The 26,161-nt window shown below is 42.4% G+C and overlaps 2 protein-coding genes across 3 annotated transcripts in view; one reads left to right on the forward strand and one right to left on the reverse strand.

Annotated features, from left to right (window-relative positions):
• Positions 1–614, forward strand: part of LOC110510299 (V-set and immunoglobulin domain-containing protein 10-like 2) — a 138,935-nt gene extending 138,321 nt beyond the window's left edge. Inside the window, exon 18 of the mRNA XM_090226222.1 lies at positions 98–614. Coding sequence (XP_090082348.1) covers positions 98–201 — 104 coding nt within the window. The 3' untranslated portion in view covers positions 202–614. The remainder of the gene's footprint in view (positions 1–97) is intronic.
• chek1 (checkpoint kinase 1) lies at positions 612–25,514 on the reverse strand. Of its 2 annotated transcripts, XM_036973388.2 has the most exons (13): positions 25,363–25,514; positions 23,702–23,767; positions 20,680–20,794; positions 19,105–19,213; positions 18,929–18,993; positions 18,247–18,316; positions 17,968–18,156; positions 17,586–17,690; positions 12,580–12,733; positions 12,125–12,287; positions 7,481–7,612; positions 1,428–1,529; positions 612–1,314 (listed from the first exon to the last, which is right to left on the reverse strand). In XM_036973388.2, the coding sequence occupies exons 2-13, from the start codon at positions 23,764–23,766 to the stop codon at positions 1,219–1,221; spliced, it is 1,365 nt and encodes a 454-aa protein (XP_036829283.1). In that variant the 5' UTR covers position 23,767; positions 25,363–25,514; the 3' UTR covers positions 612–1,218. The 2 variants fall into 2 exon arrangements, with proteins under 2 accessions (XP_036829283.1, XP_090082407.1); XM_090226281.1 differs by lacking the exon at positions 25,363–25,514 and having other exon boundaries at positions 23,702–25,263.
• Between the last annotated feature and the right edge of the window lie 647 nt (positions 25,515–26,161).

The raw sequence follows: 26,161 nt of genomic DNA on the forward strand, positions 1-26,161 counted from the left end.
TATGATAGGTTATAGGTAAAGGCCCTATTGGGCACATATCTTTAACACGTTAATAAATCCAATCAGTTCTATGATAAATGAATCTTCTGTTCTCTAGGTCCATCCATGTCCTCTCCTAGGGCTGCCTCCCCAGTCTCCCCTCTACCCGCTGAGGACAACGAACCTGTCAACGTCACCATCACTGTCATGGCAACAGGCTGAAGATTTCACACATCCATACATACTGGATAATGCTGCGTTCATAACAAGTGGGAAACTCGGCAAATACAATTTGTATTAAAAGTACAGCTATCATGCTCAAAAACATTATAGTGTTCAAATACTATACTAATAGATCATTTTTCATGAATAATCTTTTGCTGTTGCATTTAACTTCCAAAAATGCTGTTATCAAGGTAATTTCCTTAGTATGTGATGTCAGAGTTCAGCATGTGGGAGAAGTCGAAGCTCAGAGATGATAGACGAGTTTCCCACTAGTAATTACCAGTTGGAAGGGCGTGCAAGTGTATTTTTCCAAGTCATATGCTGGTATTTACAAATATAGGAGATGGTGTGAATGCAGCCTAAGCACCTGTCTGTTCTGCCTTCCAGGTTGAAATAAAGTACAGTTCTTACCACAAATCATTTTATTTGATACAAAATAATGGTTACACAACAACTCGAGACAGACCTATACCGACAGAGACCTTTACCGAGACATTTCCTGAATTGATGTGATAATAATAAAGTACAGAAACGTTCATAACATTGTGCACCACCATCTTTTTTAATTCTCATTTAAACTACTAGTTTGATGGTTGTAGTTATCAATTGGGACAATTGACAATCACCCATATTAACACACTTCATTTCAAACTTGACATTTCTCTAGTAAAGGCTACTTATCATAATGAATCAATTCAACAAAATGCCTGTGATTAGTGATCAGTATGGTCGGTGAGGATCATTTGTTTATGGTCCCAGCTGTAGCAGCTACTGCAACTACACACACCATATGTGTTACTATCCTTGTGGGGACCTGAAATGTATTTCATTCGAAATCCTTTCCCCTAGACCATTTTAAGCCATCCTCACAGGGACCTGGGAAATGTCCCCGTGAATGAGAATTATCCTGGTGGGGAATTTTGGGGATTTCCGGTACGCATGAGGATAGTAAAACACACGCACACTGCCTGATGTCTTCTGGTGTATGTGTTCCATGACGTAGATGGCAACTGATCATGTGACAGGAAGTGGTATTCTCTGGGTACTGATGATGTCACTTAGCTTCTGTTTGATCTTCAGGAAGAGACGCTTAAACTCCAGACCATCGCCCTATAACACACACACTATCAGTATCCATGAAGTGATGCAGGATACTGCAAAGATCGGCAGATATAGTCAGAGTACATTCACAGTTGTATTACACACACGTCCGTATCCCCTACCTTGGATAGTCTGAAGTCCAGTAAAACTCTCTCGTCCAGCTCCATCAGATGAACCTTGAATATCAACTTATTGTTCCGTCTATCCAGAGTACTGACCGTTACCTGGGAAACAGACACGCAACAAGGGTTAAAGGGGTGTGCACCTGGTTTGATAAGATGTGTGTGACTGGTGGGATATGAACTAGGGCGGGACCACATGTCATATACCTGGTGGGATATGAACTAGGGCGGGACCACAAGGTCGACATGTCATATAACTTGTGGGATATGAACTAGGGCGGGACCACATGTCATATACCTGGTGGGATATGAACTAGGGCGGGGCCACATGGCCGACATGTCATATACCTGGTGGGATATGAACTAGGGCGGGACCACATGGCCGACATGTCATATAACTGGTGGGATATGAACTAGGGCGGGGCCACATGGCCGACATGTCATTTAACTGGTGGGATATGAACTAGGGCGGGGCCACATGGCCGACATGTCATATAACCGGTGGGATATGAACTAGGACGGGGCCACATGGCCGACATGTCATTTAACTGGTGGGATATGAACTAGGGCGGGGCCACATGGCTGAAATGTTATATAACTGGTGGGATATGAACTAGGACGGGGCCACATGGCCGACATGTCATTTAACTTGCAACCAGAAAATGGTGGAGTGATTTCTGCATAATGTATCTTTAAATCACGGTCACAACATTTAGAATAATTTAGCTAGTTATTCTGCCTATTTAATGGAGTCATGCGAGAGCACAGGGATATCAAACATTAGGAAATATGTTTTCATTTATGGTAGACGCTCAGCTCAGTCAGGTCAGTTAAGGGACAATCTCTTCCTTCAAAGACACTCTTACTGACGGTTGTGGCTGCTTCGTGTGATGTTTTGTTGTCTCTACCTTCTTGCCCTTCATTCAGTTGTCTGTGCCCAATAATGTTTGTACCATGTTTTGTGCTGCTACCATGTTGTGATGCTACCATGTTGTCATGTTGTGTTGCTACCATGCTGTGTTGTCATGTGGTGATGCCTTGCTTTGTTGTGGTCTTAAGTCTCTATGTTGTGGTGTCTAGCTGGTTGTGATGTGTGTTTTGTCCTATATTTTTAATCCTAGCCCCAGCAAGAAGCCTTTTGGAAGGCAGTCATTGTAAATAAGAATTTGGTCTTAACCGACTTGCCTAGTTAAATAAAGATGAAATTTGCGTACAATGTTGAATTGCCCTCACTGCTGCTCGATCAGCCTACTTTTCAGACCTGATTGAGAAAAATAAAAAATAAAATGTATTTTTGACAGTCTCAAGGCTAACTTAAAAGCAGCATTACCCAAGTGAGGATGGCCTTCACTTCAGCAGTGATGAATTCATGAACTTCTTTGACAAAAAAATCATGATCATTAGAAAGCAAATTACAGACTCCGCTTTGATTCTGCGTATTTCTCCAAAACTCAGTTGTCCTGATTCAGCACAGAACTGCCAGGACCTAGAATCAATGGTGACACTCAAGATTGTTTATCCAGTATTTCAACACATTCACAAAAATAGTCACGGCCTCTAAACCTTGCAGCTGCCTACTGGACCCTATTCCAACTAAACTACTGAAAGAGCTACTTCCTGTGCTTGGCCTTCCCATGTTGAACATAGGGAGGACCCCATTCCGTCGACTGGTCGATTGTTTAGGCTGTTGGTCGACCGAGATATCTTCAGTCGAGCAGTCGCGTAAAGAAAATACAAAATAATTAATGGGGCACAACACACTTATCTGATTTGCACCTGTTTCAGTGGACTAATCCATTGTGGGGGCCACTGATTCAGTGAACATCAAGCCTCATGCAACGGCAAAATGTCGGACAGAGCAATTTCACAGATGCAGATGTTTTTAATCTTCGATATGCTGTAAAAGGCTTCACATGTTTTTCTTCATTAAAACAGCCTGGTACCTACTAACCAGCCTGGTATTACTTATTTAGTGTTTACACTGTTCCAAACGGGGAAAAAAACATATCGTAATCTACCACCACCTGTTTGCACGCTGCGCTTGCTCATGTAACTTCCTTTTCTTGATCTCCTTCTAATTGTTATTACAATTATGATGATCATTAAAATAATTAGTAATGTCGTTATCATTAGTAGGCTCTGTATAGTAGCCTTGTATAACCACCATGTCATTATCATTAGTAGACTGTATAGAACCACCATGTCATTATCATTAGTAGACTGTATAGAACCACCATGTCATTATCAATAGTAGACTCTGTATAGAACCACCATGTCATTATCATTAGTAGACTGTATAGAACCACCATGTCATTATCATTAGTAGGTTCTGTATAGAACCACCATGTCATTATCATTAGTAGACTGTATAGAACCACCATGTCATTATCATTAGTAGACTCAGTATAGAACCACCATGCCATTATCATTAGTAGACTCAGTATAGAACCACCATGCCATTATCATTAGTAGGTTCTGTATAGAACCACCATGCCATTATCATTAGTAGGTTCTGTATAGAACCACCATGCCATTATCATTAGTAGGTTCTGTATAGAACCACCATGCCATTATCATTAGTAGGTTCTGTATAGAACCACCATGTCATTATCATTAGTAGACTCAGTATAGAACCACCATGCCATTATCATTAGTAGGTTCTGTATAGAACCACCATGCCATTATCATTAGTAGACTGTATAGAACCACCATGTCATTATCATTAGTAGGTTCTGTATAGAACCACCATGCCATTATCATTAGTAGGTTCTGTATAGAACCACCATGCCATTATCATTAGTAGACTCAGTATAGAACCACCATGCCATTATCATTAGTAGACTCAGTATAGAACCACCATGCCATTATCATTAGTACTCAGTATAGAACCACCATGCCATTATCATTAGTAGACTGTATAGAACCACCATGTCATTATCATTAGTAGACTCTGTATAGAACCACCATGTCATTATCATTAGTAGACTCTGTATAGAACCACCATGTCATTATCATTAGTAGGTTCTGTATAGAACCACCATGTCATTATCATTAGTAGGTTCTGTATAGCAGCCTTGTATAACCACCATTGAGCTGTAGGCCTAAGAGCGCATCCTGTTTAGTATACCGTAACTTACTTAGGCCTATATTTCAATATATAGGCTACTGTATCTATCAATCATTCGTTTATGCCATCACAGCACATGCGAGACATTCATGCTTTGAAATACAATTAAGCATTTTAGTTTAATTTAAATAACAAAGGGAGCTTTGAACAATTAGCCTAAACAATAAATAAAACGCAATTCACAAATGCATGCAACCGTTTTTAGTCTGCTGTAATGAAGGCTTAACATCTCTGTGCACAGAAAACATTTAAACGTGTTAACCCTCGCAAGGCTTCAGGCCCAGACGGCATCCCAAGCCGCGCCCTCAGAGCATGCGCAGACCAGCTGGCTGGTGTGTTTACGGACATATTCAATCAATCCTTATCCCAGTCTGCTGTTCCCACATGCTTCAAGAAGGCCACCAGTGTCCCTGTTCCCAAGAAAGCTAAGGTAACTGAGCTAAAAGACTACCGCCCCGTAGCACTCACTTCCGTCATCATGAAGTGCTTTGAGAGACTAGTCAAGGACCATATCACCTCCACCCAACCTGGCACCCTAGACCCACTCCAATTTGCTTACTGTCCAAATAGGTCCACAGACAATGCAATCTCAACCACACAGCACACTGCCCTAACCCATCTGGACAAGAGGAATACCTATGTGAGAATGCTGTTCAGCGACTACAGCTCAGCATTTAACACCATAGTACCCTCCAAACTTGTCATCAAGCTCCCTGGGTCTCGACCCCGCCCTGTGCAACTGGGTCCTGGACTTCCTGACGGGCCGCCCCCTGGTGAGGGTAGGTAACATCTCCACCCCACTGATCCTCAACACTGGGGCCCCACAAGGGTGCGTTCTGAGCCCTCTCTTGTACTCCCTGTTCACCCACAACTGCGCGGCCATGCACACCTCCAACTCAATCAAGTTTGCAGACGACAACAGCAGTAGGCTTGATTACCAACAATGACGAGACGGCCTACAGGGAGGAGGTGAGGGCCCTCGGAGTGTGGTGTCAGGAAAACAACCTCACACTCAACGTCAACAAAACTAAGGAGATGATTGTGGACTTCAGGAAACAGCAGAGGGAGCAGCCCCCTATCCACATCAATGGGACAGTAGTGGAGAGGGTAGTAAGTTAAGTTCCTCGGCGTACACATCACAGACAAACTGAATTGGTCCACCCACACAGACAGCATCGTGAAGAAGGCGCAGTAGCGCCTCTTCAACCTCGGGAGGCTGAAGAAATTCGGCTCGTCACCAAAAGCACTCAAACTTCTACAGATGCACAATCGAGAGCATCCTGTCGGGCTGTATCACCGCCTGGTACGGCAACTGCTCCGCCCACAACCGTAAGGCTCTCCAGAGGGTAGTGAGGTCTGCACAACGCATCACCGGGGGCAAACTACCTGCCCTCCAGGACACCTACACCACCCGATGTCAAAGGAAGGCCATAAAGATCATCAAGGACAACAACCACCCGAGCCACTGCCTGTTCACCCCGCTATCATCCAGAAGGCGAGGTGCAGTACAGGTGCATCAAAGCTGGGACCGAGAGACTGAAAAACAGCTTCTATCTCAAGGCCATCAGACTGTTAGAATGCTGTTCATTGACTATAGCTCAGCATTCAACACCATAGTACCATCCAAGCTCATCATCAAGCTTGAGACCCTGGGTCTCGACCCCACCCTGTGCAACTGGGTCCTGGACTTCCTGACAGGCCACCTCCAGGTGGTGAAGGTAGGAAACAACATCTCCACTTCGCTGACTCTCAACACTAGGGCCCCACGAGGGTGCGTGCTCAGCCCTCTCCTGTATTCCCTGTTCACCCACAACTGCGCGGCCATGCACACCTCCAACTCAATCAAGTTTGCAGACGACAACAGCAGTAGGCTTGATTACCAACAACGACGAGACGGCCTACAGGGAGGAGGTGTGGTGTCAGGAAAACAACCTCACTCAATGTCAACAAAACAAAGGAGATGATCGTGGACTTCAGGAAACAGCAGAAGGAGCACCCCACTATCCACATTGACGGACAACAGTGGAAAAGGTGGAAAGTTAAAGTTCCTCGGCGTTCACATCACGGACAAACTGAAATGGTCCACTCACACAGACAGTGTGGTGAAGGCGGCACAAACATCTTCTCTCTCAAGGCCGTCAGACTGTTAAACAGCCATCACCAACACAGTGGCTGCTGCCTACATACTGACTCAAATCATTGGCCACTTTAATAAATGGATCACTAGTCACTTTAATAATGTTTACATATCTTGCATTACTCATCTCACATGTATATACTTTATACCATCATGCCTATGCTGCTCTGTCATTGCTCATCCATGTATTTATATATTCTTATTCCATTAAATTTACTTGTTTGTGTCTATTAGGTAGTTGATGTGGAATTGTTAGATTACATGTCAGATATTGCTGGACAGTCAGAACTAGAAGCACAAGCATTTCGCTACACTCGCAGTTGTAACCCATATTACCGGCTCTACATTTATTTTTATTTCTATTGCAAATTGTCACTGCAGTTGGATGCATCTCCATTGGCGGGCCGCATTTTACATTCATAAAGCAACATTTTAGCGTTTATAAAGAATGTCTTTACAGGGTTAGATACTCATTTCTAGGGCACAACAGATGTTTCAAAAGTAGCTAGAATCAATATAGGCTGCATCCCTCAAATATTTTCTGGTGCTCCGAACTCTTATTGTTCTCATAACTTCTGTGAATTGGGAGCACCAATGCTACCAACAAAATGTTTTAAATTTATAGCTGTGCGGAGTCAGACAAAACTAGTATTTGGTGCAGGTGTATTTGAAAGTGGGTGAGTACCTGGTTGGTGCAGGTGTCTTTAAAAAGGTGTGTGGGTGTACCTGGTGTGTAATGTAAAAATGGTTGGTGCAGGTATGTCTGAAGGGGTGTGTGTGTGTGTGTACCTGGTTGGTGCAGGTGTGTTTGAAGGTGTGGCCCAGGTCGATACAGATGTCCCTCAGAGCGGAGCAGGAAGCTGAAGAGTCCAGAGTCGTAAAGAACCTCGTCATCCTCCGAACGAGCCGCTGCCACGGGGTCTACACACACACACGAGCAAGAGACGAGATATGTTTAAAACCAGCAATAATACCTGAACATAAAAACACAAATTATTTCATGTTAAGTCCCATATTCGGTATTACAGACTCGGTCAGGGACAGGTTGAAAATGTCAGTGAAAACACTTTCCAGGTGGTCCGCACATGCTTTGAGTGCACGTCCTGGTAATCTGTCTGACCCTGCGACTTTGTAAATGTCCTGCTTAAAAAGGTCTTGCTCACATCGGCTACAGAGACCGTGATCACATAGTCATCCAGGACAGCTGGTGCGCTCATGCATGCTTCAGTGTTTCTTGCTTAAAAGCGAGCATAAAAAAGGCATTTAACTCATCTGGTAGGCTCTCGTCACTGGGCAGTTCACGGCTGTGTTTCCCTTTGTAGTCCGTAAAAGTTTAAGCCCTGCCACATCCGACGAGCGTCAGAGCCGGTGTAGTACGATTCAATCTTAGTCCTGTATTGACACTTTGCCTGTTTGATGGCTCGTCTGAGGGTATAGCAGGATTTCTTATGAGCGCCCAGATTAGTGTCCCACTCCTTGAAAGCGGAAGCTCTAGCCTTTAGCTCGGTGCGGGTGTTGCCTGTAATCCATGACTTCTGGTTGGGAAATGTACGTACGGTCACTGTAGGGACAACGTCATCAATGCATATATTGATAAAGCCGGTGACTGAGGTGGTATACACCTCAATGTCATTGGAATATGTTCTGGGATTCATCCAATCTGTGCTAGCAAAAAACAGTCCTGCATAGTAGTATCCGCATCATCTGATCACTTCCGTATTGAGCGAGTCACCAGTACGTCCTGCATTTGTTTTTGCTCGCAAGCAGGATACTGGAGGATAGAATTATGGCCAGATTTGCCAAATGGATGGCGAGGGAGTTTTGTACACTTCTCTGTGTTTGGAGTAAAATTTGTCTAGTTTTTCCCCATCTGGTTGCACATGTGATATGCTGGTAGAAATTTGGTAAAACAGAAGTAAGTTTGCTTGCATTAAAGTCCCCGGCCACTAGGAGTGCTGTGTTACTTTTGGTACCTCTGTCAAAATGTGCTTCACATCTCCCCTGATTGAGGATCAAGTCTGTCTTTCAACACAGCCCATGTCTCCTTAAAGTGCCAGAGCGCCGTGCCTGCTCCGCTAGCTCTAGCCTGTCCCGAGGAACCACTGAAGTCACTTGGAGTCTGGGCCGTATCATGTTAGATCCCTCTCATTCTGGCTCATCTGTCCTGAGGAACCACTGGGAGTCTGGACCATATCATGTTAGATCCCCTCTCACTGTCTCTAGTCTGTCCTGAGGAACCACTGAACTCACTGGGAGTCTGGGCTTTATCTCCACTCATGCTGCACAGAAGTTAACACATTTGAATAATGCACAGACATGTTAAACTGTTCATTACTGTTACATTAGTGCCACAACACTTTACAATGCAAGACGACAACTGTAGCTTCCAGCTTTGTGGGCTAACTTCCTTTGCTAGTATACAGCTGAAGCTAACATCAATTCACATACCGTGTGTATCATAACAAGGTACTAGGGTATCACAAACACAAAATATTGCTGATTTCAAAGCTGATTGTCACCAAAAATGTTAATTCACTTTCTCCCCCCTGGCTCACGTCTGGCTCACCAGTCAAGCTCATCTTTGCTCGAGTAATTTGTCACATGCACCAAATACAACAGTGAAAGCCCTTAACCAAGAGTTGAGAAAAATAACAAAAATAAAAGTAGCAAATAATTAAAGAGCAGCAGTAAAATAACAATAGCGAGGCTATATATAGGGGGCACCGGTTAGGCAAGGTGCATTTTTGACTCGTGGGACAGCAATCTTATTCCAAATGAAGGGAAACAGATTAGTAAAAACTAACCTGTGTTGGGTTCTGAGAATATGAAATGTTACTTATTCATGTCACTGATGGAGTGCTAAGGTTGAAGGGTCTACACCAGAAGTTAAGGGTTATAGGAGGAAGGTACAGTTGAAGTTGGAAGTTCACATTCACTTAGGTTGGAGTCATTAAAACTAGTTTTTCAACCACTCCACAAATTTCTTGTTAACAAACTATAGTTTTGGCAAGTCGGTTAACACATCTACTTTGTGCATGACAAGTAAATCTTTCAACAATTGTTTAGACATTATTTCACTTATAATTCACTGTATCACAATTCCAGTGGGTCAGAAGTTTACATACACTAAGTTGACTGTGCCTTTAAACTGCTTGGAAAATTCCAGAAAATGATGTCATGGCTTTAGAAGCTTCTGATAGGCTAATTGACATAATTTGAGTCAATTGGAGGTGTACCTGTGGTTATATTTCAAGGCCTACCTTCAAACTCAGTGCCTCTTTGCTTGACATCAAGGGATAATCAAAAGAAGTCAGCCAACACATCAGAAAAACATTTGCCCTTCAGGTGTGTGTGCTTAGTCCCCTCCTGTACTCCCTGTTCACCCAAGACTGCGTGGCCAAGCACGACTCCAACACCATCATTAAGTTCTGACGACACAACAGTGGTAGGCCTGATCAGACAACAAGACAGCCTATAGGCAGGAGGTCAGAGACCTGGCATTGTGGTGCCAGGAGAACAACCTCTCCCTCAATGTGAGCAAGACAAAGGATCAGATCTTGGACTACAGGAAAAGGAGGGCCGAACACGCCCCCCCTTCACATCGATGGGGCTGAAGTGGAGCGGGTCGAGAGTTTCAAGTTCCTCGGTGTCCACATCACCAACAAACTATCATGGTCCAAACAAACCAAGACAGTCATGAAGAGGCCACGACAACACCTTTTCCCTCCTCAGGAGAATGCAAAGATTTGGCATGGCTCCCCAGATCCTCAAAAAGTTCTACAGCTGCACCATCGAGAAAATCCCAACCGTTTGCATCACCGCCTGGTATGGCAACTGCTCGGCATACAGAGGGTAGCGCATACAGCCCAGTAGATCACTATGGTCAAGCTTCCTGACATCTAGGACCTATATACTAGGCGGTGTCAGAGGAAGGCCCCAAAAATTGTCAAAAGACTCCAGTCACCCAAGTTACAGCCTGTTCTCTGTTCACCAAGTCTGGTTCCAAAAGGCTCCTTAACTTCTTTGGGACAGGGGCAGTATTTTCACATCCGGATTAAAAGCGTGTCCAAAGTAAACGGCCTGCTACTCAGACCCAGAAGATATCGACTAATAATATGCAATTGGATAGAAAACACTGAAGTTTCTAAAACTTATTTGACAGGCAAAACCCAGAGGACAAACCATTCAGAATTTTGTTTTGTTTTGAGGTCACTCTTTTCAATAGGTCTTCATTGGGAATCTAGATTTCTAATAAACTTTCCTCCAGTTCCTATCGCTTCCACTGGAAGTCAACAGTCTTTAGAAATTGGATGAGGTTTTTCCTTTGAGAAATTAAGTAACACTGTTCAGAATGAGGCTCGAGGGAAGTGAGGGAAGTGCACTCTGAAAGCACGCTCCACTTTGTTTTCCTCCGGTATTGAACGCAGTACATCAGTCTTCAATTTTATTGATTATTTACGTAAAAAAATACCTAAAGTTGTATTACAAAAGTAGTTTGAAATGTTTGGACAATGCTTACAGGTAACTTTTGAGATATTTTGTAGTCACGTCGCGCAAGTAGGAACTGGTGTTTTTCTGGATCAAATAAATTGACATTTTGGATATATATCGACGGAATTAATCGAACAAAAGGACCATTTGTGATGTTTATGGGACATATTGGAGTGCCAACAAAAGAAGCTCGTCAAAGGTAAGGCATGAATTATATTTTTTATTTCTGCGTTTTGTGTCGTGCCTGCAGGGTTGAAATATGCTTCTCTCTTTGTTTACTGGGGTGCTATCCTCAGATAATAGCATCGTTTGATTTCGCCGTAAAGCATTTTTGAAATCTGACACATTGACTGGATTCACAACAAGTGTAGATTTAATTTGGTATATTGAATGTGTGATTTCATCAAAGTTACATTTTTATAGTAATTTTTGAATTTGGCGCTCTGCATTTTCATTGGATGTTGGCCAGGTGGGACGCTACCATCCCACATATCCCAGAGAGGTTAACAGCTTCTACCCCCAAGCCATAAGACTGCTGAACAATTAATAAAACGATCACCCGGACTATTTACATTGAAACCCCCCCTTTGTTTTTACACTGCTGCTACTCGCTGTTTCTTATCTATGCAGTCACTTTACCCATACCAAAACGAACTCTATATAGCCTCATTGTCATTTTATTTTTTTAAAATACTTTAGTTTATTTGGTAAATATTTTCTTAACTATTTCTTGAACTGCACTGTTGGTTAAGGGCTTGTAAGTATTTCAAGGTAAGGTCTACACTTGTGGTAGTCGGTGCATGTGACAAACAATTTGATTTGATCCTCTCAATCAGTATACGACGTAAGACATTTTGACATAAGTATCTAAATTCTAGTACAGAACTGTTTTTCCATGTACCAAAGTTCAGTATACCGTGCAACACAGTGTGTGTGTGGTACCTGGCTGGCTCCAGGCGTGCCCAGTAGTTGACTCCCCAGCAGCATGTTGTCTGGTCTGGCCGGCTGAGAGAAGCTGACCTGGTCTTGCACTCCGACACACAAACTTCCCTCCCACACACCGAGCGCTGGGTCTGGCTGGGAGCTGGAGAACTGCACCCTATCACTACACACACACACACACACACACACACACACCATTAATCCACTGCTCCCAACTCCGAGACACCCTCGGAGAGTGGGGTCACAGCCAGGGTCTGCCACTATCAACGGCGAGAAATTAGGGTTACGTGTCTTGCTCAAGGGCACATCGGCAAATTCTACATTGTTTGCTCTGGGATTCGAACTAGCAACTGTTCAGTGACTGGCCCAATGCGCTAGGTTTCCTGCCGCCCGTAGCAACATTAGACACAAACACCACTACACACACACAAATAATAAGTTATAAAATAACCCACCTGTTGTTCCTGTGTAGTAGTAGTCTGTCAGAGAGTAGTAGTTTGTTGTGAGAGGCTAAGGGTGTGAAGGTCTGACAGAACCATGGGTCAGTCTTGAGATCAGAGATAGACAGCCTCTCTTCTGGCAAGGCCTGGAGTAGTTTAGATAGGAGGCCTAAACCCACATCAATAAATACAATAAATTTTATATATATATATATATATATATATATATATATATATAACCATGGAGTTTAGACACATACATGTACGTCTAAACTCCACGGTTCTATCTATTGATGCGTGTGTCACGCACTCAAGTTTTGGGTCAATTAGAAATGTCCTTGTTTTTGAAAGAAAAGCAATTTTTTTGTCCATTAAAATAACATCAAATTGATCAGAAATACAGTGTAGACACTGAAGATCTCATACAACGCTGTGTACAGAACAGCACAAACTGGCACTAACCAGAATAGAAAGAGTGGGAGGCCACGGAGCACAACTGAGCAAGAGGACAGTGTCTAGGTTGAGAAACAGACGGTCCTCAACAGGCAGCTTCATTAATTAGTACCCGCAAAACAAGTCTCAATGTCAACAGTGAAGAGTCGATTCCGGGATGCTGGCCTTCGAGGCAGAATTCCTCTGTTCAGTGTCTGTGTTCTCTTGCACATCTTAATCTTTTTATTGGCCAGTCTGAGATGAGGCTTTTTCTTTGCAACTCTGCCTAGAAGGGCAGCATCCCGGAGTCGCCTCTTCACTGTTGATGTTGAGACTGGTGTTTTGCGGGTGTGTTTTTATTTAAGTAGGCAAGTCAGTTAAGAACAAATACTTATTTACAATGACGGCCTACCAAAAGGCCTCCTGCAGGGACTGTATCTGATGCTCCAGATACTCAACTAGTTAAAAGGCCAGAACAACAGTTTTGAGCTGTGTTAACAATTGCAAAAGGGTTCTGATGATCAATAAGCCTCTTAAAATGATAAACTTGGATTAGCTAAAAACATGCCAGTGGAACACAGGAGTGATAGTTGCTAATAAAATCGGCCTCTGTACGCCTATGCAGACATTCCATTAAAAAAAACATTTCCAGCTACAATAGTAATTTACTACATTAACAAATGTCTACACTAGAGGTTGACCGATCAATCGGAATGGCCGAATTCAAGTTTTCATAACAATTGGAAATCGGTCTTTTTTTTTATCCCTTTATTTAATCTTTATTTAACTAGGCAAGTCTGTGTTCTTAACTTTCTTATTTTCAATGACGGCCTAGGAACGGTGGGTTAACTGCCTTGTTCAGGGCCCGAACGACTTTTACCTTGACAGCTCAGGGATTCAATCTTGCAACCTTACGGTTAACAGTAATGCAGTAAGAAGCCAAGGTAAGTTGCTAGCTAGCATTAAACTTAAATCAATCATAATCGCTAGTTATAACTACACATAGTTGATGATATTACTAGTTTATCTAGCGTGTCCTGCGTTGCATATAATCGATGCAGTGCGCATTCGCGAAAAAGGACTGTCGTTGCTCCAACGTGAACCTAACCATAAACATCAATGCCTTTCTTAAAATCAATACACAGAAGTATATATTTTTAAACCTGCATATTTAGCTAAAAGACATCCAGGTTAGCAGGCAATATTAACCAGGTGAAATTGTGTCACTTGTCTTGCTTTCATTGCACGCAGAGTCAGGGTATATGCAACAGTTTGGGCCGCCTGGCTCATTGCGAACTAATTTGCCAGAATTTTACGTAATTATGACATAACATTGGAGGTTGTGAAATGTAACAGCAAAATTTAGACTGATGGATGCCACCCGTTAGATAAAATACGGAACGGTTCCGTATTTCACTGAAAGAATAAACGTCTTGTTTTCGAGATGATAGTTTCTGGATTTGACCATATTAAATGACCTAAGGCTCGTATTTGTGTGTTATTATGTTATAATTAAGTCTATGATTTGATAGAGCAGTCTGACAGTGATGGTAAGCACCAGCAGGCTCATAAGCATTCTTTCAAACAGCACTCTCGTGCGTTTTGCCAGCAGCGCTGCCGTTTATGACTTCAAGCCTATCAACTCCCGAGATTAGGCTGGTGTAACGATGTGATGTGAAATGGCTAGCTAGTTAGCGTGGTGCGCGCTAATAGCGTTTCAAACATCACACGCTCTGAGACTTGGAGTAGTTGTTCCCCTTGCTCTGCATGGGTAACGCTGCTTCGAGGGTGGCTGTTGTTGTGTTCCTGGTTCGAGCCCAGGTAGGAGCGAGGTAAGGGACGGAAGCTATACTGTTACACTGGCAATACTAAAGTGCCAAAAAAACATCCAAAGGTATATGAAATACAAATGGTAGAGAGAAATAGTCCTATAATTCCAATAATAACTACAACCAAAAACTTCTTACCTGGGAATATTGAAGACTCATGTTAAAAGGAACCACCAGCTTTCATATGTTCTCATGTTCTGAGCAAGGAAATTAAACGTTAGCTTTCTTACATGGCACATATTGCACTTTTACTTTCTTCTCCAACACTTTGTTTTTGCATTATTTAAACCAAATTGAACAAGTTTCATTATTTTTTTAGGCTAAATTGATTTTATTGAAGTTAAAATAAGTGTTCATTCAGTATTGTTGTAATTGTCATTATTACAAATACATTTTAAAAATCGTCCGATTAGTCGGTAGCGGGTTTTTTTTGTTCTCCAATAAATCGGTGTCAGTATCGGTGTTAAAAAAAATCATAATCGGTCGACCTCTTGTCTACACTGTATTTCTGATCAATTTTAGGACATTTCTAAGTGATCCCAAACTTTGAAAAAGGTAGTGTGTATTATATACACACACCTCTCGATCTATCTATATAGAACCATGGAGTTTAGACACATCAATAAATAATTCATTCAGAAGTTTACATACACTTAGGTTGGAGTCATTAAAACTCGTTTTTCAACCACTCCACAAATTACCGCTCAGGAAGGAGACGCGTTCTGTCTCCTAGAGATTACGTACTTTGGTGTGAAAAGTGCAAATCAATCCCAGAACAGCAAAGGACCTTGTAAAGATGCTGGAGGAAACAGGTACAAAAGCATCTATATCCACAGTAAAACGAGTCCTATATTGACATAACCTGAAAGGCCGCTCAGCAAGGAAGAAGCCGCTCAGCAAGGAAGAAGCCGCTCAGCAAGGAAGAAGCACCTGCTCCAAAACCGCCATAAAAAAGCCAGACTATGGTTTGCAACTGCACATGGAGACAAAGATCATACTTTTTGGAGAAATGTCCTCTGGTCTGATGAAACAAAAATAGAACTGTTTAGCCATAATGACCATCGTTATGTTTGGAAGAAAAAGGGGGACGCTTGCAAGCTGAAGAACACCATCCCAAACATGAAGCACAGGGGTGGCAGCATCATGTTGTGGGGGTGCTTTGCTGCAGGTTGGACTGGTGCACTTCACAAAATAGATGGCCACATGAAAGGAAAATGATGTGTATATATTGAAGCAACATCTCAAGACATCAGTCAGGAAGTCAAAGCTAGACAATGACCTCAAGCATACTTCCAAAGTTGTGGCAAAATGGCTTAAGGACAACAAAGTCAAGGTATTGGAGTGGCCATCCCAAAGCCTTGACCTCAATCCTATAGCAAGTGTGTGGGCAGAACTGAAAAAGCGTGTGCAAGCAAGGAAGCCTACAAACCTGACTCAGTTACACCAGCTCTGTCAGGAGGAATGGGCCAAAATTCACCCAACTTATTGTGGGAAGCTTGTGGAAGGCAACCCGAAACTTATGACCAAAGGTAAACAATTTAAAGGCAATGCTACCAAATACTAATTGAGTGTATGTAAACTAGAGGTCGACAGATTATGATTTTTTAACACCGATACCGATTATTGGAGGACAAATAAAGCCGATACCGATTAATCGGCCGATTTTTAAAATGTATTTGTAATAATGACAATTACAACAATACTGAATGAACACTTGTTTTAAGTTAACTTACCTGGTTAATATTGCCTGCTAACCTGGATTTATTTTAGCTAAATATGCAGGTTTAAAAATATATACTTCTGTGTATTGATTTTAAGAAAGGCATTGATGTTTATGGTTAGGTTCACGTTGGAGCAACGACAGTCCTTTTTTGCGAATGCGCACTGCATCGACTATATGCAACGCAGGACACGCTAGATAAACTAGTAATATCATCAACTATGTGTAGTTATAACTAGTGATTATGATTGATTAAGTTTAATGCTAGCTAGCAACTTACCTTGGCTTCTTACTGCATTCGCATAACAGGCGGGCTCCTCGTGAGGCAGGTGGTTAGAGCGTTGGACTAGTTAACCGTAAGGTTGCAAGATTGAATATATCGTTCTGCCCCTGAACAAGGCAGTTAACCCACCGTTCCTAGGCCGTCATTGAAAATAAGAATGTGTTCTTAACAGACTTGCCTAGTTAAATAAAGATTAAATGAAGGTGTAAAAGAAAAAAGAAAAACATTACAAAAAAAATAGGCGTCCAAAATGGCAGATTTCCCATTGTTATGAAAACTTTAAATCAGCCCTAATTAATCGGCCATTCCGATTAATCGGTCGACCTCTAATGTAAACTTCTGACCCACTGTTAATGTGATAAAATAAATAAGCTGTAATAAATCACTACTATTATTCTGACATTTCACATTCTTAAAATAAAGTGGTGATCCTAACTGACCTAAGACAAGGATTTTTACTAGGATTAAATGTCAAGAATTATGAAAAACCGAACATGTATTTTGCTAAGGTGTATGTAAACTTCCGACTTCAAGTGTACATAGAACCATGGAATTTAGACACATCAATAGATAAATATAGATGTGTCAACTCCATGGACATACAGAAATAGATCTATACACACACACATACATAGAAATATGGAGTATGGACACAGACAACCTTCTATACTGACCTGTAGTAGTTTAGACAACACAGACACTGTTCTAGACTGACCTATAGTAGTTTCAGTGTCTTACTGGGAGGGGGGGGTCTTACTGAGGGGGGTGTGTTTAATCTTCTTCCAGGGGGAGAGGTAGGTCTTCTTCTGCAGCCAATCAGAATATTCCTGGCAGCTCTCGCTGGGCTGGTCCCACGGCAACTCTGTAACCATAGCAACACTGTCACACACACACACAAAGGTTCCAGAGCAACTTTCCAATGACAAAGTCACACAAACTGTTAAGTTCATATTTTACGTGTCCCTATATTTCTGTTATTACGGTGCCATGACTCTGTTATTAGTGTGCCTGCGCAGGAGTCTCGTTGTCAATGAATCTGGCCTGAGTGCAATGGCAACCATGTATTGTACGAATACGATTGAGTAAACTTTGTTAAACTGGAACCTTGTGGTATTTGAGTTTACACACACCACCCTTACCTCCAGCCAACATGGCGGTGAGGACGATGCCACAGGCCCAGACGTCAGCTGGTTGAGCGTTGAACTCTAATTTGCTGAGCAGCTCAGGCGCGACGTACGGAAGCGTTCCACACAGCCTGTTCAGACGCCGCTCTCGCCCACGGTGACGGAACATCGTAGCTAGACCGAAGTCTGACAACTTCAGGTTATCTACACAAACAAGTAGCAGAACACAGTATACACCATTATGTCAAAGTAAAATGAACACAACTAGCACCCACTCAGTCAAAACACACACACCTTTATCGTCCAGGAGAATGTTCTCAGGCTTGATGTCTCTGTGGGTGATACCTACACTGTGGAGATATTCCTAGAGAGAGAGCGGGGGAGAGGGAGCACAGGGAAGAGAGCGAGCGAGAGAGAGAGCGCGCGTGGGAGAGATTAAATGTATTATATGCCATTTAGCAGATGCTTTTATCTAAAATGACATTTTACATATGGGTGGTCCCGGGAATCAAACCCCAAGCGCCATGCTCTACCAACTGAGTTACAGAAGACCATGGATGATCAAGACTGCAAGTCTACTCTAGTGCCCCCGACCTCTAGTGCCCCTGCATATTTAAAGAATAGCTAGGCCTATGTAAAGGACATCATGCTGATTGCTTCGGGAGTACCACTTCCTCCCGATTCGGAGAATACCTGGTGTGAACTCGGGACCTCTGCCTTGCTAGCGCACGTGACCGTCCTCCTGAGATTGTATCTGCTACTATAATGAATAGCATATAGATCAAGGAACCAAGCGACAACACTACCCTCACAGCTCCGCATGATATGGCATGTTTCACTTTTCAGGTAGCACAGAATAACATCAAATCAAATCAAATGCCGGAGCGTATTGACAAAAAGGACATTGCAACAACTCCCTAACGTGTGTAGACCCTTTAACCCCGACCTCTAACCCTCCTAGATAACTGTCACTCACCACAGCTGCCATCAACTGCTGGAAAAACCTGTGAGCTTCTCTCTCTGGCATCCCCAAATCAGGCTCTGAGAGAGAGAGAGAAGTAGAGTTTAAGTGTTAGATGACCCCCAGCCTGTGATAGGATTCAATCTACCAATCTCATTGTTGTGATTGGCTGCTGGCTCTGTCAGTCTCACCAATCCTGTCGAATAGCTCTCCACCGCTGCAGTACTCCAGGAACAGATAGACAGTCGGCCCCTCCCTCCGGTGGCCGAAGAAACGCACTACGTTAGGGTGGGACAGAACCTGTAACAAAACACACAACCAAGAAATCCATGAGAAAGCAACAAAAAAAAATGACATACTGGTCATCGATTTAAAAAAATAAAAATGTTAATCAATGACCAATATATATTTTTTTCAGATGATAAATAAACGACAAAGACATAAGTCAGACAGGCAGGCAGGACAGGTAGGCAGACAGATAGGTAGGCAGACAGGCATACTAGACCTGCTGTTTTCTACTCTCTCTCTCTTGCACCTGCTGTCTCAACCTCTGAATGCTCAGCTATGAAAACCCAACTGACATTTACTCATGAGGTGCTGACCTCTTGCACCCTCTACAACCACTGTGATTATTATTTGACCCTGCTGGTTATCTATGAACGTTTGAACATCTTGGCCATGTTCTGTTATAATCTCCACCTGGCACAGCCAGAAGAGGACTGGCTACCCCTCAAAGCCTGGTTCCTCTCTAGGTTTCTTCCTAGGTTTTGGCCTTTCTAGGGAGTTTTTCCTAGCCACCATGCTTCTACACCTGCATTGCTTGCTGTTTGGGGTTTTAGGTTGGGTTTCTGTACAGCACTTTGTGACATCTGCTGATGTAAAAAGGGCTATATAAATACATTTGATTGACAGACAGACATGTATGCCTGACCAGGGTTGGGTAGGTTACTTTCTAAATGTAATCAGTTACAATTACCTGTCCAAAATTGTAATCAGTAACGTAACTTTTGGATGACCCAAACTCAGTAACGTAATCTGATTAAATTCAGTTACTTTTAGATGACTTTCCCCTTAAGAGGCATTAGAAGACAAATGTATGTTACCAATTGAACAACATCTATTGATTTATCCTGCAATGTTAAAGCTTACATAGCTGGCCATATGGATGTTAAATTTTACTTCATGGGTTGGTTATGTAGGCTTCTTTTAACCCATTGCTTTCTACTACATACATATGATTAAATTATCTTTTCATTAAAAAGCTAAGTCTATCAGAATTACAGTCATTCCAATAAATGTTATACCCCTATAACCCGGCAGGTAGCCTAGTGGTTAGAGCATTGGGCCGGTAACCGAAAGGTTGCTGGATCAAATCCCCGAGCTGACAAGGTAAAAATCTGACCTTCTGCCCCTGGACAAGGCCGTTAACCCACTGTTCCCTGGTAGGCCGCCATTGTAAATACGAATTTGTTCTTAACTGACTTGCATAGTTAAATAAATAAAAATCTTAAGGAATAGGACTTGGATTTGCAAAATTGTTTTACCTTAGCATGACCCCAATCCTGAGGATTTATAAGTCACCCTTACTCTGTTTATGATTGTGTTGTCATGGAGGAGTGATTGGGCTCATTGATTTGAGTTCAAAAAGAAATACCACGCTCATGGAAGGTCATGAGTGTGCATAGCTGTCATCAAGGCAAAGGTTTGCTACTTTGACCAGACATACCGCCCAGACAGTCAGACATACCAGACAGTCAGATAAGTACCTTGTTTATGCAGATCTCTTTCTTGACGTTCTCAGAACACTCCTTCCCCTGAGACGTATCAATAACCTTCACCGCTACAGCCTCTCCTGTCTGTCTGTTAACCAGCAGCCTCACCCTGAGACACACACATCATGAGTACCACACACACTAGGAAAGTGACAAATGAAAAAATAAAAACTATATAAAAAAATAAAACGATAGAACAATAATTTTTTTCTCAGAAATTCACAATGCAGAACATGGTCCTATTAAGTATGACCACTAGAGGGCAATTAAGGTCTATCCACCACAGCCATAGGCTAAATCTCAAACTGAACACTTGGTCCTTGAAGAGGTGGCCTCTTGCTGATGTGCTCCATAGTGATCAGGGGGCAGACAGACACACTGGGAAACACAGGGGGCAGACAGACACACTGGGAAACACAGGGGGGCAGACAGACACACTGGGAAACACAGGGGGGCAGACAGACACACTGGGAAACACAGGGGGGCAGACAGACACACTGGGAAACACAGGGGGGCAGACAGACACACTGGGAAACACAGGGGGGCAGACAGACACACTGGGAAACACAGGGGGGCAGACAGACACACTGGGAAACACAGGGGGGCAGACAGACACACTGGGAAACACAGGGGGGCAGACAGACACACTGGGAAACACAGGAGGCAGACAGACTGATAGACAGGGAGATAGATGGAAGAAATAAACAACATCTCTACATAATCGCTCTCCGGTGATTTAGCTTGAAGCCTGCCTGCTGCTAGCTAGCATCCAGTGTCCGACATTAATTGCCCGCTTGCCCAGGGACAGTAAAAACATCCCGTGGCCAGTAACGTCAACACATTTTTGCATTCCAGTTCAACACTTACCTGCGAAGTCTACCATTGAAGACTACACACAGAAGTCATGCGATTAGCATTTGAGCAATATGATGGGCCAGTCAAGCACGACCACACTCCGAGACTCAACTTCGAGCAGTACATGAGGCGATGCCTTAATTAAAAGCACATGTAAGCTGTCCGAAGCAAAAATAATCAATCTACTGGCTGAGAACTTCAATAGTGAACATACTAGCAACATGCTGGCTACTGTTGATAGTCTGCAGAAAGACACCTAGCATTCAAGATGGCTAGGGCAGTCTGACAACAACAAAAAGCAGTCTTCATTCAACCAATCAATTGGACAAAGTTTTTTCCATAGACACACCCTGTGTTTGATGTGTGTGTGTATATATATATATATATATTACATACACCTTGGCCAAATACCTGTGTGTGTGTCTCAAAAGTTTAATATTTTCTACATTGTAGAATAATAGTGAAGACATCAAAACTATGAAATAACACATATGGAATCACGAAGTAACAAAAAAAAGTGTGAAATTGAAATATTATAAGAGATTCTTCAAATAGCCACCCCTTGCCTTGATGACAGACTCTTTGCACACTCTTGGCATTCTCTCAACAAGCATCACCTGGAATGCTTTTCCAACTATCTTGAAGGAGTATCCACATATGCTGAGCACTTGTTGGCTGCTTTTCCTTCACTCTGCGGTCACTAAGAGTCACTATGCGGTCCAGAGTCACTCTGCGGTCACTAAGTCCAAACCAGATGGGATGGCGTATCGCTGCATGCTGTGGTAGCCATTAGGGTTGAGTGTGCCTTGAATTCTAAATACATCACTGGCAGTGACACCAGCAAAGCACCCTCACACCATAACACCTCTTCCTCCATTCTTTACGGTGGAAAATACACCTGCGGAGATCGTCCGTTCACCCACACCACACCTGACAAAGACATGGTGGTTAGAACCAAAGATCTCAAATTTGGACTCAAGACCAAAGTACAAATTTTCATGGCCCAAGCAAGTCTCTTCTTATTGGTGTCCTTTAGTGGTGGTTTATTTGCAGCAATTTGACCATGAAGGCCTGATTCACACAGTGTCCTGTGTGACAGTTGATGTTGAGATGTGTCTGTTACTTGAACTCTGAAGTATTTATTTGGGCTGCAATTTCTGAGGCTGGTAACTAATGAACTTGCCCTCTGCAGCAGAGGTAACTCTGGGTCTTCCATTCCTGTGGCAGTCCTCATGAGACCCAGTTTCATCATAGCGCTTGAAGGATGTTGCGACTGCACTTGAAGAAACGTTCAAAGTACTTGAAATGTTCCATATTGACTGACATTAATGTCTTAAAGTAATGGACTGTCATTTCTCTTTGCTTATTTGAACGGTTCTTGACATAATATGGGCGTGGTCTTTTACCAAATAGCTCTCTGGTAAAAAGACCACGCCCTATCTGGTAAAAAGACCACGCCCTATCTTCTGTATACCCCCCTATCTTGTCACAACAACTGATTGGCTCAAACAAATTAAGAAGGAAAGAAATTCCACTAATTAACTTAATGCAGACCTGTTAATTGAAATGCATTCCAGGTGACTACCTCATGAAGCTGATTCAGAGAATGCCAAGAGTGTACAAACTGTCATCAAGGCAAAGGGTGGCTATTGGAAGAATCTCAAATATGAAATATATTTTTGATTTGTTTAGCACTTTTTTGGTTACTACATGATTCCATGTGTTATTTCACAGTTTTGATGTCTTCACTATTATTCTACAATATAGAAAATAGTAAAAACTAAAAGAAAAACCCTTGAATGAGTAGGTGTTCTAAAACCTTTGACCGGTAGTGTACTGTTGTTGCTGGCATCTCATGCCTAAGTTTGCTAATCTTGCCAATGAAAAAATAATTGAAGTAATTGCCAATATCAGAGGGTTTTGTGATGAATGAGCCATCTGATTAAATTAATGATGGAGCGGAGTTTGCCTTTTTGCCCAAAATTTCATTTAAGGTGCTCCAAAGCTTTTTACTATCATTCTTTATCTGTTTCATAGTGTAGTTTTCTTTTTATTCAGTTTAGTCACATGATTTCTAAATTTGAAGTACGTTTGCCAATCGGTTGTGCAGCCAGACTTAATTGCCTCGTCCCTCTCAACCATACAATGTGTGTGTACTCACTCTCCATACGCTCCTTCTCCCAGCGTCTGGATCAGGTCCCAGTCCTGCACAAAAGGTACCGCCATGCTGCATGTGCGCACACACGTTAGAAAGTATGTTTGGTAGCAAGTCATGAGCTGTGTTTTAATACCCATTCTAACATACTGTATACTACATACTATTAGTTCATTTTAGTATACTGTATCTGAACGGTATCCTTTCAGTTGAGTGTACAAGCGCTTCACCTGTCTACCGGAAGATGATGCTGTTGCTATGCAACCTCTTGCTAACCCTAACCATAGCATAACAAATGACTGGCTAGACATTATACGATTTTGGGTGTGTTCGTAAATTCAATCTGGAGTGCAAGAGTGCGTTATAAATTCAGAGCGTTCCGTCCGCACACTGGACGATGAGTAGGGTTGACTTCCCAACAGCAGTCAAGCATCCAAGCTAACTAGCCAACGCTGGCTAGCTACTTCCAGACACAAATGCGAGAACCTCACTGACCATTTTACTCGCCCCAGCAGAGCTGGTTAGGCTGTTGTCATGTTATCCAGAGCGTTGGTGACTAACTGTGCTGCTAGCAACAATTTTTTTTGCCGACGTTTACTGGTACTGGTTATTTAACGGGTGTTGAGCGTTTGGAAATGCATCAGTTATTCTGCGCTCTGGCACACAGGCGAGAGTGCTCCGAAATCGGAGTAGATAGCCAGAGTGAATTAACAATGTCCATTGAAACGCACGACCACTACACCACCACTTACCTAGTCTAAGAATGATGTGAATAATCAAACCGATAAAATGTAGTTAGGTAGCTAGCTTACTTATTACCGGTAAATACTGCAGTAATGATATGCGGTTCAGAAGGATACCATAACTAACAAATTGTCAGCCAACATAACCTGTTCGCCACACTCACAATAACATCTGCTAACCATGTGTATGTGACCAAAAAAAAAAAATGGGCCCTAAGTGCAGAAATAGCGTCCACTGTTTGTATACTTCGTATTTTGGAGAATTTAGTAAGACATCCAGGAACGTTTGGCATCCTATATCCATACAATGACCAATAAGTATACTGCATACTGACTATATCCACACTATGACCAATAAGTATACCATCCAAGCCCGTGGCTGTAAATAATCTGTTCTAGCTGCTTTTAATGAACTAAAAAAGCAGCTAGCTAAACCAAGCCAACCAAAACCAACGCTACTGGCTAGCTAGTTTGCCCAAACCTGCGCCAACGTCACTAGCTGCATAGCCAACTAGTCCCCAAAACAACGTTAACATGACTAACTACAATAGGAAGCAAAATCATTCTCAATTTAGTACGCTATGACAGGTAACGTTATACGGTGAACCAGAATCTCCTATAACTACAACCAATTAGCAAGTAGGAAATGCCCGAGTTTCCTAGTACCGAGGAGAACGGAAACGCGGCAAGTCATTAAATCTAACCGAAGTATTAAACTATACAATATCGACAATAATTGTAATTCAAGTCAGGTAGCTAAAATACGCCTTGCCAAACACGTTAGCTAGTCGAGTTAACGTTACTTTGTTAACAAAACCACACTTTGTCTAAACCTTTATGACGTTGGCTTTAATAGCTCTCCCAAATTCCTGTCAAGCAAGCGCAAACTAGTCTGTGTTGGCCACATGACCGTGTGTTGTTTACCTTGAGTCTTTCAGCAGTCCTGGTTCCTTATCAGCATTTATATAAAAATATATATATTATATAAAAAATCTTGAAAGCGAAGTTAACTCAAACGCAGCAGCACAACAAATTTGGCGCGCTACATGGACTTCCGTTCCGGTGGTATTTACCATAGTGTCACTTCCTGTAAACGGTATAATTACGGAAGTAGAAGAGAAAAGGCAGAGGTAACAATCACAGAGTTTGTACCATCGATAGACACCTCCAAAGACAGTACAGTATGAAGCTAAAACTGCTTCTCCAATAGAAGTCCCCAAAACACTTGTAGGCGATGTCATGGCAAAGTTAGCTAGCTAAACTCATGCGTAGGAACACGTTATCGGGTTTTCTCACGCCAAACTGCGCATGTGCAAGTGGTCAAATCTTCTTCTTCGATAAGGTTTAAAGGCTTTTAGCATCCAATAAATATTGCATTACCGCCACCTACTAGACTGGAGTATAACTCCCTTATTCTTTGCTTCAAATAATAATAATAATAATAAATGTATTAATAAATAAACAAACACCCTACCACTAAAAACCCAACCACACTACTCCACTATTTAAATATATTTGGTCCTGGGGCGGCAGGTAGCCTAGTGGTTAGAGAGTTGGGTTGCTGGATCAAATCCCCGAGATGACAAGGTAAAAGTATGTCGTTCTGCCCTTGAACAAGGGAGTTAACCCACTGTTCCCCGTCATTGTAAATGAGAAATTATTCTTTCTTTTAAAAATGTTACCTTTATTTAACTAGGCAAGTCAGTTAAGAACAAATTCTTAT

Source organism: Oncorhynchus mykiss, chromosome 29, assembly GCF_057628025.1.
Source record: "Oncorhynchus mykiss isolate SJ-2025 chromosome 29, ASM5762802v1, whole genome shotgun sequence".
NCBI lineage: Eukaryota > Metazoa > Chordata > Actinopteri > Salmoniformes > Salmonidae > Oncorhynchus > Oncorhynchus mykiss.

What these genes read in the sequence shown, in the direction of transcription:
- chek1 (XM_090226281.1), bottom strand. Translation starts at nt 23,835, where the DNA reads ATGGGTATTAAAACACAGCTCATGACTTGCTACCAAACATACTTTCTA. An exon ending in CATTCTCCTGGACGATAAAG is followed by an intron (nt 18,157 to 18,246) that starts GTGTGTGTGTTT and finishes TTGTTTGTGTAG; the next exon opens with ATAACCTGAAGTTGTCAGAC. An exon ending in GATTAAACACACCCCCCTCA is followed by an intron (nt 12,734 to 17,585) that starts GTAAGACCCCCC and finishes ATGTGGGTTTAG; the next exon opens with GCCTCCTATCTAAACTACTC.